Here is a 12,402-nt window from a genome sequence, read left to right as displayed (position 1 = left end):
ACTTGCCTAAAAGTGTGCCATTAAAGAGAATTGCACTATCCCTGCCCTCCACCCATGTTTGGGTAAAAAACACAGCCCCCAAATCATCACTCCCTCCAGCCCCCTCTTGGTCCGCCCTAGGAGGCTTGGGTCTTCTACATCTGTGAGTTCTAATCATTTTGTGGTCAACTGGCCTCCAGCCTGGAGCTTCTGAGCCTGCTTGCAGCAGTATTTGAAGATAGCCTACCTCACAGGAAACCAGACACTATTGGCTAACTTTGCAAATAAAGATGCCCTCAGAGGGAGGAAAGGGGAAATGCTCTCTGACAGAGTCTACGTGGAACAGGCTGGCTGATTGGCACGCTCAGAGGTTCCCTTCCCAAGCCCAGCCCAGGTAGGTGCAGAGGACTCGATCAGCACCTGTGGGCACGTGGGGCAGGACACTGTGGTCAGAGGTTAAAGTGGGGTAATGATGCTGGTTTTCTTCACATGCCAACAAGGAAGACCATTAATCTGAGGATGCTCTAGCCTAACTCTCCGAAGGGCTTGACGAGTGGGGAGCAGTGACTGATTAGATCACTTATGATATACTCAACATGATAGAATATGATCAGAAGCATTAGTGAGGGCCTGGAGAAATGCTCCATGATTTGACATTAACTTAAAAAAAAAAGCATCATTTAAAAGTGCACCTGAATGATGCTGTAGAATTATTGTTAATTTTTTAAGGTGAGAAATAGTATTAAAGGCTTTTTTTTTTAAGGAGTCCTTAGCCTTTTAGAGACTCATACTTAAATGTGTATGGGTGAAATGCTATGATGTCTGAATTTATTTTTAAACAATCCAGAAGGGCATGAAGTGGGGAATAGATTAAATATTGACCATAGGTGCTCTCTGTTGAAGTTGGGTGATGAGTGCATGGGTTCTCTCTGCTTTTATGTATGTTTGAAAATTTTATAATAAAAGTGAAATTTTATAATAAAAATAGTACCTACATTTAACTATAAATGTAAATATACTTAATATGAATATACAAATATAAAATATGCCTAAAGATTGGACTTAAGACGCTAAAAGCTAGTTGTGGTTGAATCTGGGAAGTTAAATTGTAGATAGTTTGTGTGTTTTTTTCCCCTTTTATTTCCATGCTTTTTTGTGCAGCTACATTTTTATAAAGAGTACCTATTGCATTTATCATGAAGACAGTTTTAATTAATAAATTGCTGGCACAATATTGCTATACACTGTTATAATCATTGTGAGAACACTCAAGTTCACAAGGTTTGTGTCATTGGAAAACGCGGTCTTCAGAAAGAAATTATGAGTGTGCACAGCCAGATTTCTCCTAGCTCTCAGGCTGACCTGATGCTTTCTCATGCCCTTGGGAAGGGAGCACCTACTGTGTGTCAGCCACATGCCAGCCATACTCCCCATCCCACCCCCGCTTAACAACTGTCACTCTCTCCATGTCACAGATGGGTTGGGGGGCGGGCGGGTAAGACAGCTTGGCTTTGGGATGAAGCCCTGGTTCTGTATTTGACCTTGCTAAGCCTCAAGTCCTGCTTTCAAAATAAAGATGGACTGTGAGTTGATAATTAGTCGTGAGTTTATAATCATTGAGGCCAGGTTATGGGTCCATGTTGAGTATCTGTGAGGACTAAGGTATAGTATATAAAGTTCTGACCACACTTCCTGGCCCATATTCGGTGCTCAAGAAACAATATATGTTGTCCTTATGGGAAAATGAGGCTCAGAAAGTTTGTGTATTTCAAGATCACTGGCTACTTTCAGAGGAGGTTGTGAGGGACAGGAGAGGAAGGGACAAGCCAGCGCTGACCCAGTACAGGACCACCTTCCTTTCCCTTCCCCATCCCCACACTAACTCCCGCCCTCCCTGAGCTCCCCATCCCACCCTGGCTGGGCTTTGGGAGGGCAGCAGTGTCAGAGATCCTGGCCTCAAAGAACAGACTTCCTCAGACATTCGGCTGTCCCCTCTCCCGCCCAGCCTCTGACCTGGAATGGAGCCTTCAGCTGCCCATTTCCATCAGGTTCAAACTTTGCCCCCTTGATGATGTTCAGAACCAGCATCTGCAGTGGCTGAGCTGGACAGAGAGGGGAACGTGTACTGTCCCATAGCAGGTCACAGCTGTGAGCCAGGTGGCACAGGCCAGGTCTTCACTGACTTTTCCAAGGACTTGCTCTGATTCCCAGCAGCACATTCAGGGAGCCCGAGTCTGCCCAGGACCGCCAAGAGAAGCCCGAGGCTTCCAGCCCGATCCTGATCCCGCCTGCCCACCTTGGGGGCTCAGAACGTGCTGGCCACCAAAGGGCTGGCGTCCTCGTGGCTCTCTGGACACAGTGGGCGCTTCAACCACCTCATCGTTGGGTCTGGCCAAAGTGCAGCTATTTTGTATTTTGAGTCTCAGAAGGGAGAAAACCCAGAGCACATCTCTTTAAATATCTTCCCAGACCCTTTGTGGCCTTTTCCTTAAACCTATGTTTATTATGAAACACTCAAAGAACAGTGTGCAGATTAATCGATTATTACAAATTGATCTCCAGGCAGTGGGAAGAACTGGGCCAGCTGCCCAGCAGCCTCCCTCTGTCTCTTCCTGACCCCAATGCCCACCGTCCCAGAAGTCCTGCCACCCTGACTTTTATGGTCTTTATTTCCTTGCTTGTGCTCATACGTTTACCACCCAGATGTGCTTCCCTAAACAATATGGATTATCACTGGGATCTGGGACATTTGGCTGCCTCCTCCCCTTTATGTATGTGGATTTATGCAATAGTCTGCCTTTTGGTCTGTATTTTAAAAATGTACCTATGTTGAAGGAGATGTAGATGCATATAGAAAAATGTTGATGGTAGCATTGTTCACGTGGTCTCAGACTGAGAGCCCCCCCGCCCCCGGAGTGCACTGACAGTTGCATGATGACAAGAGTGGAGCACTCACACAATGGCATCCTGCACAGCAATGAGGACAGATCACAGTTTCAGCAACAGCATGGATGAAACACTTCCAGAAATACTGAGATGGATTTACAGATAAACGCAAAACCGGTCCTTATCTGCAAGGCAGTGACGCAGTTTCTATTTCCATGGGCAAAAATCATGGTATTGCTCTCAGCTGGTTACAACTTAGTAGTAAATTAGATCAACCAATGAAAGGCGAAGGTGGCCCTGGAGGGGGTGCTAGGTAGGACACCAGCAATATTTGGGGGGGGGGGGGGGGCGGGGCGCTATTTCAAAGTTGTTTATAATTTGTCCTTATAGTTCCTTAGCATGGAATTTGCGACTCTTCTGCCTACTTGGTCTTGGCTCTCTCTCTGCATCCTTGTTGGAGCCCTTCACCCCCCCGCCCCCTTCATTCCCATCTTTATCTTTGTCTACCTGGAAGACCCTCCCAGGCATTAAGACTGAACTTACATGGGCCAATTCTTGGGCTTCCCATAACTTTTAAAATATTTTGTCATGAAAAAATTAAACCTCGCAATACTTTTTTAAACATTAGACTGCAGCTCATCCCGGTCTTCACTCGAGGGCCTAGAAAGCCATAAACAGAGACCAAGGAGGTTAAAAAGCAAACAAAAGAAGATGCACTGGAGCTCGCAAACGGTGAGCAGGACTCGAAACCAAAGGAAAGAGGGGACCCCGAAGCCTCTTTTTGTCTACAACCTGAAAAGGACATTGGATAGAAGAAGAAAATAGATCTGGGCCACTAATCAGGGAGGAAGTATAGGAAAGGGAAGCTGATTGGAAACGGTGGGTAATGATGATTTTTTTAAAAACAGAGAGCGCTTGAGAAAAGGAAGTGGATCAGAGGAAGTAGAACAAGCTGGGCGGAAAGTAAGAGAGTGCTTTTTTTTTTTTTTTTTTTTTTTAAAGCAGGCCCTTCAAAATTCATTTCTACAGGGGTCTGAAATCCACATGCATTCAAAACGCAGCTTCTAGGTTCAGTTCAAACTCTCCCAGCTCAACACCTTTTAATCAAACGTTGACATAACGGAAGAGAACGAAAGGACCCCTGAGAAGAGCCTAGAGGGTATTGTTGTTGCTGGCTTCTGCCCGAGGCTGTGCAGTGCCGCCTTGGTTGGCAGTGTGTGCATGAGCTTGGTGTGCACCTTTCTGCTTGCAGCGCTGTCTGTATAAACCTAGCTGAGTAGACACTGCAAAGGCTTCCTTACCTCATTGGATACTGGAGTCCTCAGGGGCCAGGAAAGCCAGTGTTCAGCCTAAGCAGAAGCTAATTAGGCTCCTGATAGCCCCTTGACCTCCCTGAAGACCACCCCCAAGGATTGATCCTACCCCCATTTGCGGCCAGGAGGCCCTATCTTCAGTCTCATTTCCCAATCCTGGACCCAGAAGGAAAAAGTCCACCCAGCTTGGGCCCACCCTTCCTAAAAAGGTCCCTTGATTAAGCTATTAACTTCAACGGAATAATTTAGTGATGGAGAAGCCCTACCTGCCGTCAGATTTCTGATGTAAACGGTGCCCCCACATTCTCCAGGGGTGTTATCTAATGAGGCTGGGTTTGAACTGGCTCGAGTGCTAAGACAGACTTCAAATCCTCTTCTCAACCAAGTAAAAACCTGGGCCACCCTGGAGTCACACAGTTGAGACAGCAGCTGGGCCTTGACATTTCACAGAAGAAAAAGAACTGGAATTGCTCATTCTGGTGTCTGTCCCATGATCAGACATGCTCAATAGCCATGCATTAAATGTGTTGAGATGAGGGCCGTATTTTCTAAGTTTTCTGGAGCGTGGGCCTGTGCTTTTCTACTGGGGCTCTGCCTTGGAAGGCTGATGTGTCTCTTCTTTCACTTCTCTAGGGTTTTCATTCATTCATTTACTCACTCATTCACTCACTCACTTATTCACCCATTCATTCATTCATTCATTCATTCAACACACTATAGGCCACTAAGCTCCTAGAGTTCAAGGGCCCCTGGCCCAAGATCAGAAAGGACACCTGTGTACACTGTGAGCACCTCTGGGAACAAGGCAATTAAAGGCCTGCTGTCACCATTATTCACATGGAGCTCTGAAATGAAGGTCTAGGATACAATATTAATTCTTCTATAAATATTCCTATACATTTGCTCTGTGCCAGATCTCTTCCTTTGTTGAACAGTGGTCAACAGAGCTGAAGAGAGCACCCACTGTTCTTCTCTTAGGAACCCCTAGTCTTGGATTGGGGAAAGGGCTGTATGCAAAGTTGGGAAAAACACTGAGAGTGGCCATATCTGGGCCCAAACTGCAGCCTTGCCACATGCCAGCTGTGTGGCCTCAAATAAGTCACTCACCTCTCTGAGTGCATCTATGTGCCCATAAAGTAGAAATAATTCTTCATGGTACCATTAATGGAGCATGTACAACATGCTGCTATTATTATATTAGGCTATGAGGAGCTCGTTGAAAGCTTTGTTTCTCTGTTCCCTTCTCTGTATCATGATGTACAATTGCTCATAGCAGGGGACTCCATGAGTGAGTACCTACTATGTGCATAGCACTGTGCAAGTGCTGAGGCAGAGCCGTGGGAGATAGGGACAATTCTGGGGTCTTTGCTGGTAGTGCTGAGCCACCAGGGAGCTGAATCCTCTTACCTGGGTGGACTCTCTGGACGGCAGGTAGTGGTCCCAAGCTAGAATGATGCCCCCTGTTCAGCCATTTTACTTGCAATAAGCAATGAGGCCAACAGTCAGGCGAAATCATCCCTCCCAGAGCATATCTGAAATCGTGTTCCATCTTGAGGATAAATTGCCACACTACCGCATTCTGTTTTTATCAAAGTATTTGCCTTGGTGGCCTCTTCACTGTTGAGATGACAAGCCCCTTCAGGGCTGAGACTGTGCCTGGCTGATCTCTCCACGTGCCCCCTGCCATGCAGAGCTCAGTGCCTATAGGACTTCATAAGTGTTTGTAGAACGGATGTTGAGCTCCAACCAGGACCAACCCTGGTGTATTTGGCATCTCAATGCCCATTAGAAAAAGTATCCCTGTGTGTGTGACAGCCTTGAACTAGGGCACCCAACAAGGTCAGGGGCTGGATTTAGATCTCCCTGCCACTTAGCCTGGAAGTCAGTTGTTTATTTCTAATCACTTCTACCTTCTCCACACTCTTCTCCCAGTGGTCCCCTTCCTCTCATCAGGAACATGCCTGGAGCCATTCAGCAGGGCAGCGAATTAAACGTAGCACTTTCCCTTCAGAATTGCAGAGAGGACTAAATAGATAATGATGTGTGGAGTATTTAGAAATGAGCCTAAAAGCTTAGTAAAAGCTCAGTAAAGCTTGACTTCCTCCCTCTTCTCTCCCCTCTCCCCCCACCAAAGAAAAATCTGAAAAGGAAACATTTTTTATTTTAGTGGGGGGAAACATAAAACAACCTTTACAGACCAAATTTTCATAACACCTAGGATGGGAGTGAAACATGAGTCCACAGACAGCCTGGGTGACTCCAAAGGTTGTCCAAAGTGCTTCTGCTTCCTCACACATTTATTAAGTGCCTGCTGTATGCTAGGCACTGTGCCAGGTGCTCGCTTCAAAACAGCACTGTGGGCAGGCATGAGAATGAACCCCAATCTTGCAGGTGAGGAATGTGAGGGCCAGAGGTTCCAAGTTCACCCAAGGTCACTGGGCCAGAGAGGGCAGGATATGGGATGCAATCTCGGGAGACCCCATCTGCAGCCCTCACCCTTCCTGCCCATCTCTCTGCTCTTCCTCCTCAATGACCCAGGGACACTTACCCGGACATTTGTAGGAGGTCCCTGTGTGTAAGGCCTGGTGCCAAGAGTGGACATCAAACCCACCTCATGCAGATTTGGCAAAATCAAGCCAATCCCAAAGCACGAAGTTCCTGGGCTGTAGGACTGAGCACAGGCACTTGAAAAGTTGCAAAATGATTTATATTGACATTGGCCTCCTCTCAAGGTCAGCATGCCATCTCCTTTCACTGCAGGGAAAGGGATGGAGAGGGTAGCTAACCCCAGGATCCCTAATTCTGACCCCAAGGGTTTGACTATTTGCCCTGCTATTTGCATGTCTGGAAAGATATGGGTTTTCATCAAGCCACCATCACCAAGTAGCAACACCTCTGTCTTCCCCTATCAGCTTGTGCCATTTGAAACTGACATTTGTGTGGTTCTAAAATGGTTGCATATTAGCCATTTTATATGGTTCAACTTAAATGTTATTAAGGTCACACCTAGAGGTTCCTTTCTGAGAAAAGGGCACTACAGCCTAAAGCAAAGCAAGTATAGGCTTTTTATAGGGGTGAGAACTCCATCCCAGCCTGAGACAGCCCAGGCTAGAGCCTTGGCCTACTTAGTTCTGGCAGAGTCTGGGTCAGATGCAGAGATGGGCATGGATACAAGGCAGAGGCTGGGAGGGAGCACCAAAGCCCTGGCTGGGTGGGTCCCCACCCTGGCAGAAACATCATCTTAGTGAAACCAGCATGAAAAGGAAGCAGTGGGGTGTGGAAACTCCCTTGGTTAAAGAAGTGTGAGCTTTGCTTTTAGTTGTGGTGGAGAGGGAGGCAGTGACAACCAGGAGGTGTGCCCCAAATATGGTTGGGGTTTCTGAGGTACCTATCTGTGATATCACAAAGAAAAGCAGGAGGCCTCAGGGACCAGGGCACAAGGGCTCCTCTTGTGGCCTCTGGAGAGTGAGGAGTGAGTCCTTGGCTGGGAGGGGGAGGAGGAGAGGGACAATATGGGAGAAGCATGACTTCCCAACCTGCTCAGAAGGGTCTTCTCTTTCTACTTTTGTTCAGGAGGAAACAGGAAGTAAGAAGAGTGGGGAAAGCTAGGCCAAAGTCAAGTGTGGGGCTGGTAATTATCAAGTTAATTAGCCATCCAGGCCCAGTGCAGCAAGCTGAGCACAGTCCTCCATAGTGGATCAAGCAGCACTTTTATGGTGACACCTCCTCTTCTCTAGGAGCGGTTGGATGACCTACCTTGTGGGTTTTCTCAGAAGTGAGGGATTTCTGACAGAGGAGGCTTTCAGTGCTAAAACTGGAAAAGTCCTGGGCAAACCAAGACAAGGTAGTCACCATGGAGCATGTGCATCTATGTCTTATCTCTTAAGGGAAGGAAGGACTTGTTGGTTCTGAGAGGAAAAGGAAAAACCTGGCTCCCAAAAACAAAGATCAGGGCTGTTGGGTGTGGGCTGCTCAGGGCTCTGGAGGGTGTCTGAGACCTCTTTCTGCAGTCTCAGCTTCCTGCAGGAGACATTAGGGTCCAGAGGGTGGAGGAGGGAGGAATAAGTGAAGGGGGCAGAGAATTGCTTTAGGAAGTTGGGACTAGAAGTGTGAATTATGACTGCACTCCTACACCATCCCACCTCCTCATTTCCCTGCCAATTGCCTTCTCTCCCCCATACACACACTGATAAAGCTAGCTACTTTTGGAGAAACTTTTAAAAATATGTATTTTTAAAGGTTTGGCCTGGCTGGTGTTGCTCAGTGGTTGAGCATCGACCTATGAACCAAGTCATTGTTCAATTCCCAGTCAGGGCACATGACTGGTTTCACACTCCATCTCCAGCAAGGGTCATGCAGGAGGTAGCCAGCCAATTGATGATGCTTCTCTCTCATCGACGTTTCTATTTCTCTATCCTCCCTTACTTTCTCTCTAAAAATAAATAAACATATTTTAAAAAAGAAAAAGAAAAAAAGGTTTGTCTTGTGCTCCAAAAAACTTAGATTCAAATGCTAGCTGACCCACTGACTGAGTAGCCTTGGGCCAGTCACTCTTAGAGAACTCACTTCCTCTAATGTGAAAGGAATCAGTTACAGCCTCCACAGAGACAGCCTTGGGGACAATGAGACGGCTTGTCTGACATTGAGAAATGTATTGCTTAGGCACCAACCAATATTTGTTTCTTCCAGTCAGGCTATGTATGGGGACAGACAGAATTCTGACCTTGTCACTCAGAACTCATGCTGTTCCTTGTTTTCCTTTTTGATCCAGACCATCACCATGCCTACCTCCTTCCCTGAATCAATTTCAGAAGACTTTCAGTATGATGAGAGTGCGGAAGCCTGTCATATAGGGGATATTGTGGCCTTTGGAACTACCTTCCTGCCCATAGTATACTCCCTTGTCTTTGCCTTTGGCCTGGTGGGAAATTTGCTGGTGGTGTTTGCACTCACCCATAGTCAGAAGCCCAAGAGTATCACCGACATCTATCTCCTGAACCTGGCCTTGTCTGATCTGCTTTTTGTAGCCACCTTGCCTTTCTGGATTCATTATCTGATAAGGGAACAAGGCTTTCACAACGCCACGTGCAAACTCACTACTGCCTTCTTCTTCATTGGCTTTTTTGGAGGCATATTCTTCATCACCATCATCAGCGTCGATAGGTACCTGGCCATTGTCCTGGCCGCCAACTCCATGAACAACCGGACAGTGCAGCATGGCGTCACCATCAGCCTCGGTGTCTGGGCAGCAGCCATCTTGGTGGCAGCACCCCAGTTCATGTTCACAAAGCTTACGGAAAACCAGTGCTTTGGGGACTACCCTGAGGTCCTGCGGGACATCTGGCCTGTGCTCCGCAACATGGAAGCAAACATTTTTGGCTTCTTGCTCCCTCTGCTCATTATGAGTTACTGTTACTTCAGAATCATGCAGACACTGTTTTCCTGCAAGAACAACAAGAAAGCTAAAGCCATTAAACTGGTATTTCTGGTGGTCATCATGTTTTTCCTCTTCTGGACACCCTACCACATTATGATTTTCTTAGAGACACTCAATCTCTACAACTTCTTTCCAAAATGTGACACAAAGCGGGATCTGAAATTGGCGCTCAATGTGACTGAGGCAATTGCATTTATCCACTGTTGTCTCAATCCCCTTATCTATGCATTCGCTGGAGAGAAATTCAGAAGATACCTTTACCACCTGTATAGGAAATGCCTGGCTGTCCTATGTGGCAGATCCTCGCATCCACATTTCTCCCCTTCTGAATCACAAAGGAGCAGGAGGGAAAGTGTTCTGAGCAGCAACTTGACTCACTGCACCAGCGATGGAGATGCATCCATGAATCTCTGAAGAGATCCCCAAAGCCTTGTCCCTCCACAGAGCCTGTAGCTTCTGAGTCTGACACTGAAAAATGAGGACACATTTTTTTGTTGTTGTTTCTTACGTGCAAGAAATGATGGGCCCAGTGGCTCCCCCACAAAATCCCTGAGGCAGTGGTTGGCAAACTCATTAGTCAACAGAGCCAAATATCAACAGTACAATGATTGAAATTTCTTTTGAGAGCCAAATTTTTTAAACTTAAACTTCTTCTAACACCACTTCTTCAAAATAGACTCGCCTAGGCCATGGTATTTTGTGGAAGAGCCACATTCAAGGTGCCAAAGAGCCGCATGTGACTCGCGAGCCGCAGTTTGCCGACCACAGCCCTAAGGTGTTTTTTTGAGATTTGTGCTCAAAACTTGAATGATTAAGGATAGGCATGTCTCTTACTGCAAAAGTCAGAACTTTTTTGTTTACAAATGACAAAAGTTTGACTCAAACTAGCTTAGGTAAAAAGGAGGTGGTAAGTATTGTTCACACTGTGGCACTGACAAGGGGGTGGCTGAGCCCTCAGAGTGCACGGGACCGGGGTTTGAATCAAGCCAGAATTTCCTCTCTTTGATTCTCAAATCTTTGAGTGGTGACTGAGCTCCCAGACTCACATAGCACAGCTTTGTCATCAGAAAGGAACTGAGACCCATTCCTCCCTCTCTGGTCTCTAGGTCAAAATTCCCAGGGAAGGGCTCTGATTGGCCAAGTTTGTATCAGATGCCCATCCTTACATCAGTTGGTGGTATTCATGGGATAGATAATACGGCTATTTCCCTTCCAATCTCATGGCTAGCAATTCATGGAGACGTATTTCCAAGAAGCTGGACAGGTGGGTGCTGTTTTGATAAGACAGAACAAGAGCTGCCCACCAATTTTACCATGTGTCTGGCCTAGACTCCCTTCTAATCACACCAACCAGTACACACTACTAGCCTCCTCTTTAATAAACCCCTTCTCTCATGTCCCCAAGCCTACAAAGGTTCCCCATTGCCAACTGCCTCAAGTCCAAACTCAAATGCTTGGCCTCTGAGACCCTCCAAGAGATTCCCTATTGCCTCCCCTTTTCAAAGGAGTCCACCCACCCTGTCATCTAGATTTCTTCCATTTGGCTTCATGTATCTCTACCTGCTTCTGGGCCCAAGGGGAAAAGAAAGAACCCTGGCCCAAACTGAAAATGGTTTTCAATCCCAACTCCCTATCACTTGCCCATTGGGTGGCCTAGGACAACTGAGCTTCAGTTTCCTCATCTGTTGAATGGAGATAATGGCACTTTTCACATTGGTAGCTTTGTTTCCAGTATGAAGCACCAGCCACCAACTGTTGCGGGTCCCAACTTTCGTCTGGTTCCCAGACCACAACTTGCTCCCCCCTGGCACCGTGTTTAAGTGATGGTGTTGGCAGAGCCTGGAGGAGCCTGCGGGTCCGCTGCATGCTCTAGCCCAGACACAGAGAAGGCTGGTTCCTAGAGTGACATTCTGTGGATGCTCCTGGATATACGGATCAATAACCTGCCCTGACCCAGCCCTCCAGACTGCCTTGAACATTCTCTCCCAATCATCTTGTGGCAAACTCCTGCCCACCTGGAGATAACGCCATCATTCATGCCACTGCCAACCTGGAGAGCCAGGGCCACAGGAGTGGCTTTCTTTTTTCAGTTAACATTTGGGATGATCTAAAACTTTAAAGCTTGAAAAACAGCTAAAGTGATGTTAAAGAAAATGTCATCTGTAATCCGACCACGCAGTATTCTCATTTGCCCGTCCAGATCTTGTTCATACCCTCGTCGCAATCATAATGTACAGACAGTTTTGTAATCTGCTTTTCTTCTCTTAACATGAGGGCACATATCGCTCTCTGTTCCTCCATAGTTTTGTGGTGATCATTTTAGAATACTGCCAGGATGTGTCCTCATTAAAGGCATCTGACTTGTTGCTGTTTTTCTGGTACCTCACTGGCAGTCAGTATGTATGTTTAACCAATGAGAGGATGAATCATGTCCCATCAAGATCAGGTACTGTAATTTACTCCCCATTGCTTTGTCGATAAACATTTCACTTATTTCCAATATTTACCAAATTCAAACATGTGATTTCCTTTCTCCTCTTCAATTATTTCCTTTGGATAAATTCCACATGATGGGGGATAACTGGGTCAAAGGGCATGGAAATTTTTAGCTACTGACACATAACATATGAAAGAATATTGCAAAACCTTTATTAAGCATATTTTCTATGCAATATGTGAGCTCAGATCCAGAGTTGTTCCAAAGATGCATCAGACCCAGCCTCTGCCCTCAATGTTTAAGCAGTGCTTACCATTGAAGCACAGAACAGAGAACTGAACAAATAAGTA

General features: G+C 46.5%; 1 protein-coding gene across 1 annotated transcript; it reads left to right on the top strand.

The window, feature by feature from the left end:
• The first annotated feature begins 302 nt into the window (after window positions 1–302).
• Window positions 303–12,147, top strand: CX3CR1 (C-X3-C motif chemokine receptor 1). The gene is made up of 2 exons (XM_079795253.1): window positions 303–373; window positions 8,950–12,147. Exon 2 carries the CDS (start codon window positions 8,959–8,961, stop codon window positions 10,027–10,029), a length of 1,071 nt encoding a protein of 356 aa, XP_079651379.1. The 5' UTR covers window positions 303–373; window positions 8,950–8,958; the 3' UTR covers window positions 10,030–12,147.
• Window positions 12,148–12,402: the final 255 nt, after the last annotated feature.

This window comes from Cnephaeus nilssonii (genome assembly GCF_951640355.1).
Source record: "Cnephaeus nilssonii genome assembly, chromosome: 17".
In the NCBI taxonomy this organism is placed as follows: domain Eukaryota; kingdom Metazoa; phylum Chordata; class Mammalia; order Chiroptera; family Vespertilionidae; genus Cnephaeus; species Cnephaeus nilssonii.
The sequence above is the reverse complement of the archived record's forward strand: the minus strand, read 5'-3'. Positions and strand labels throughout refer to the sequence as shown.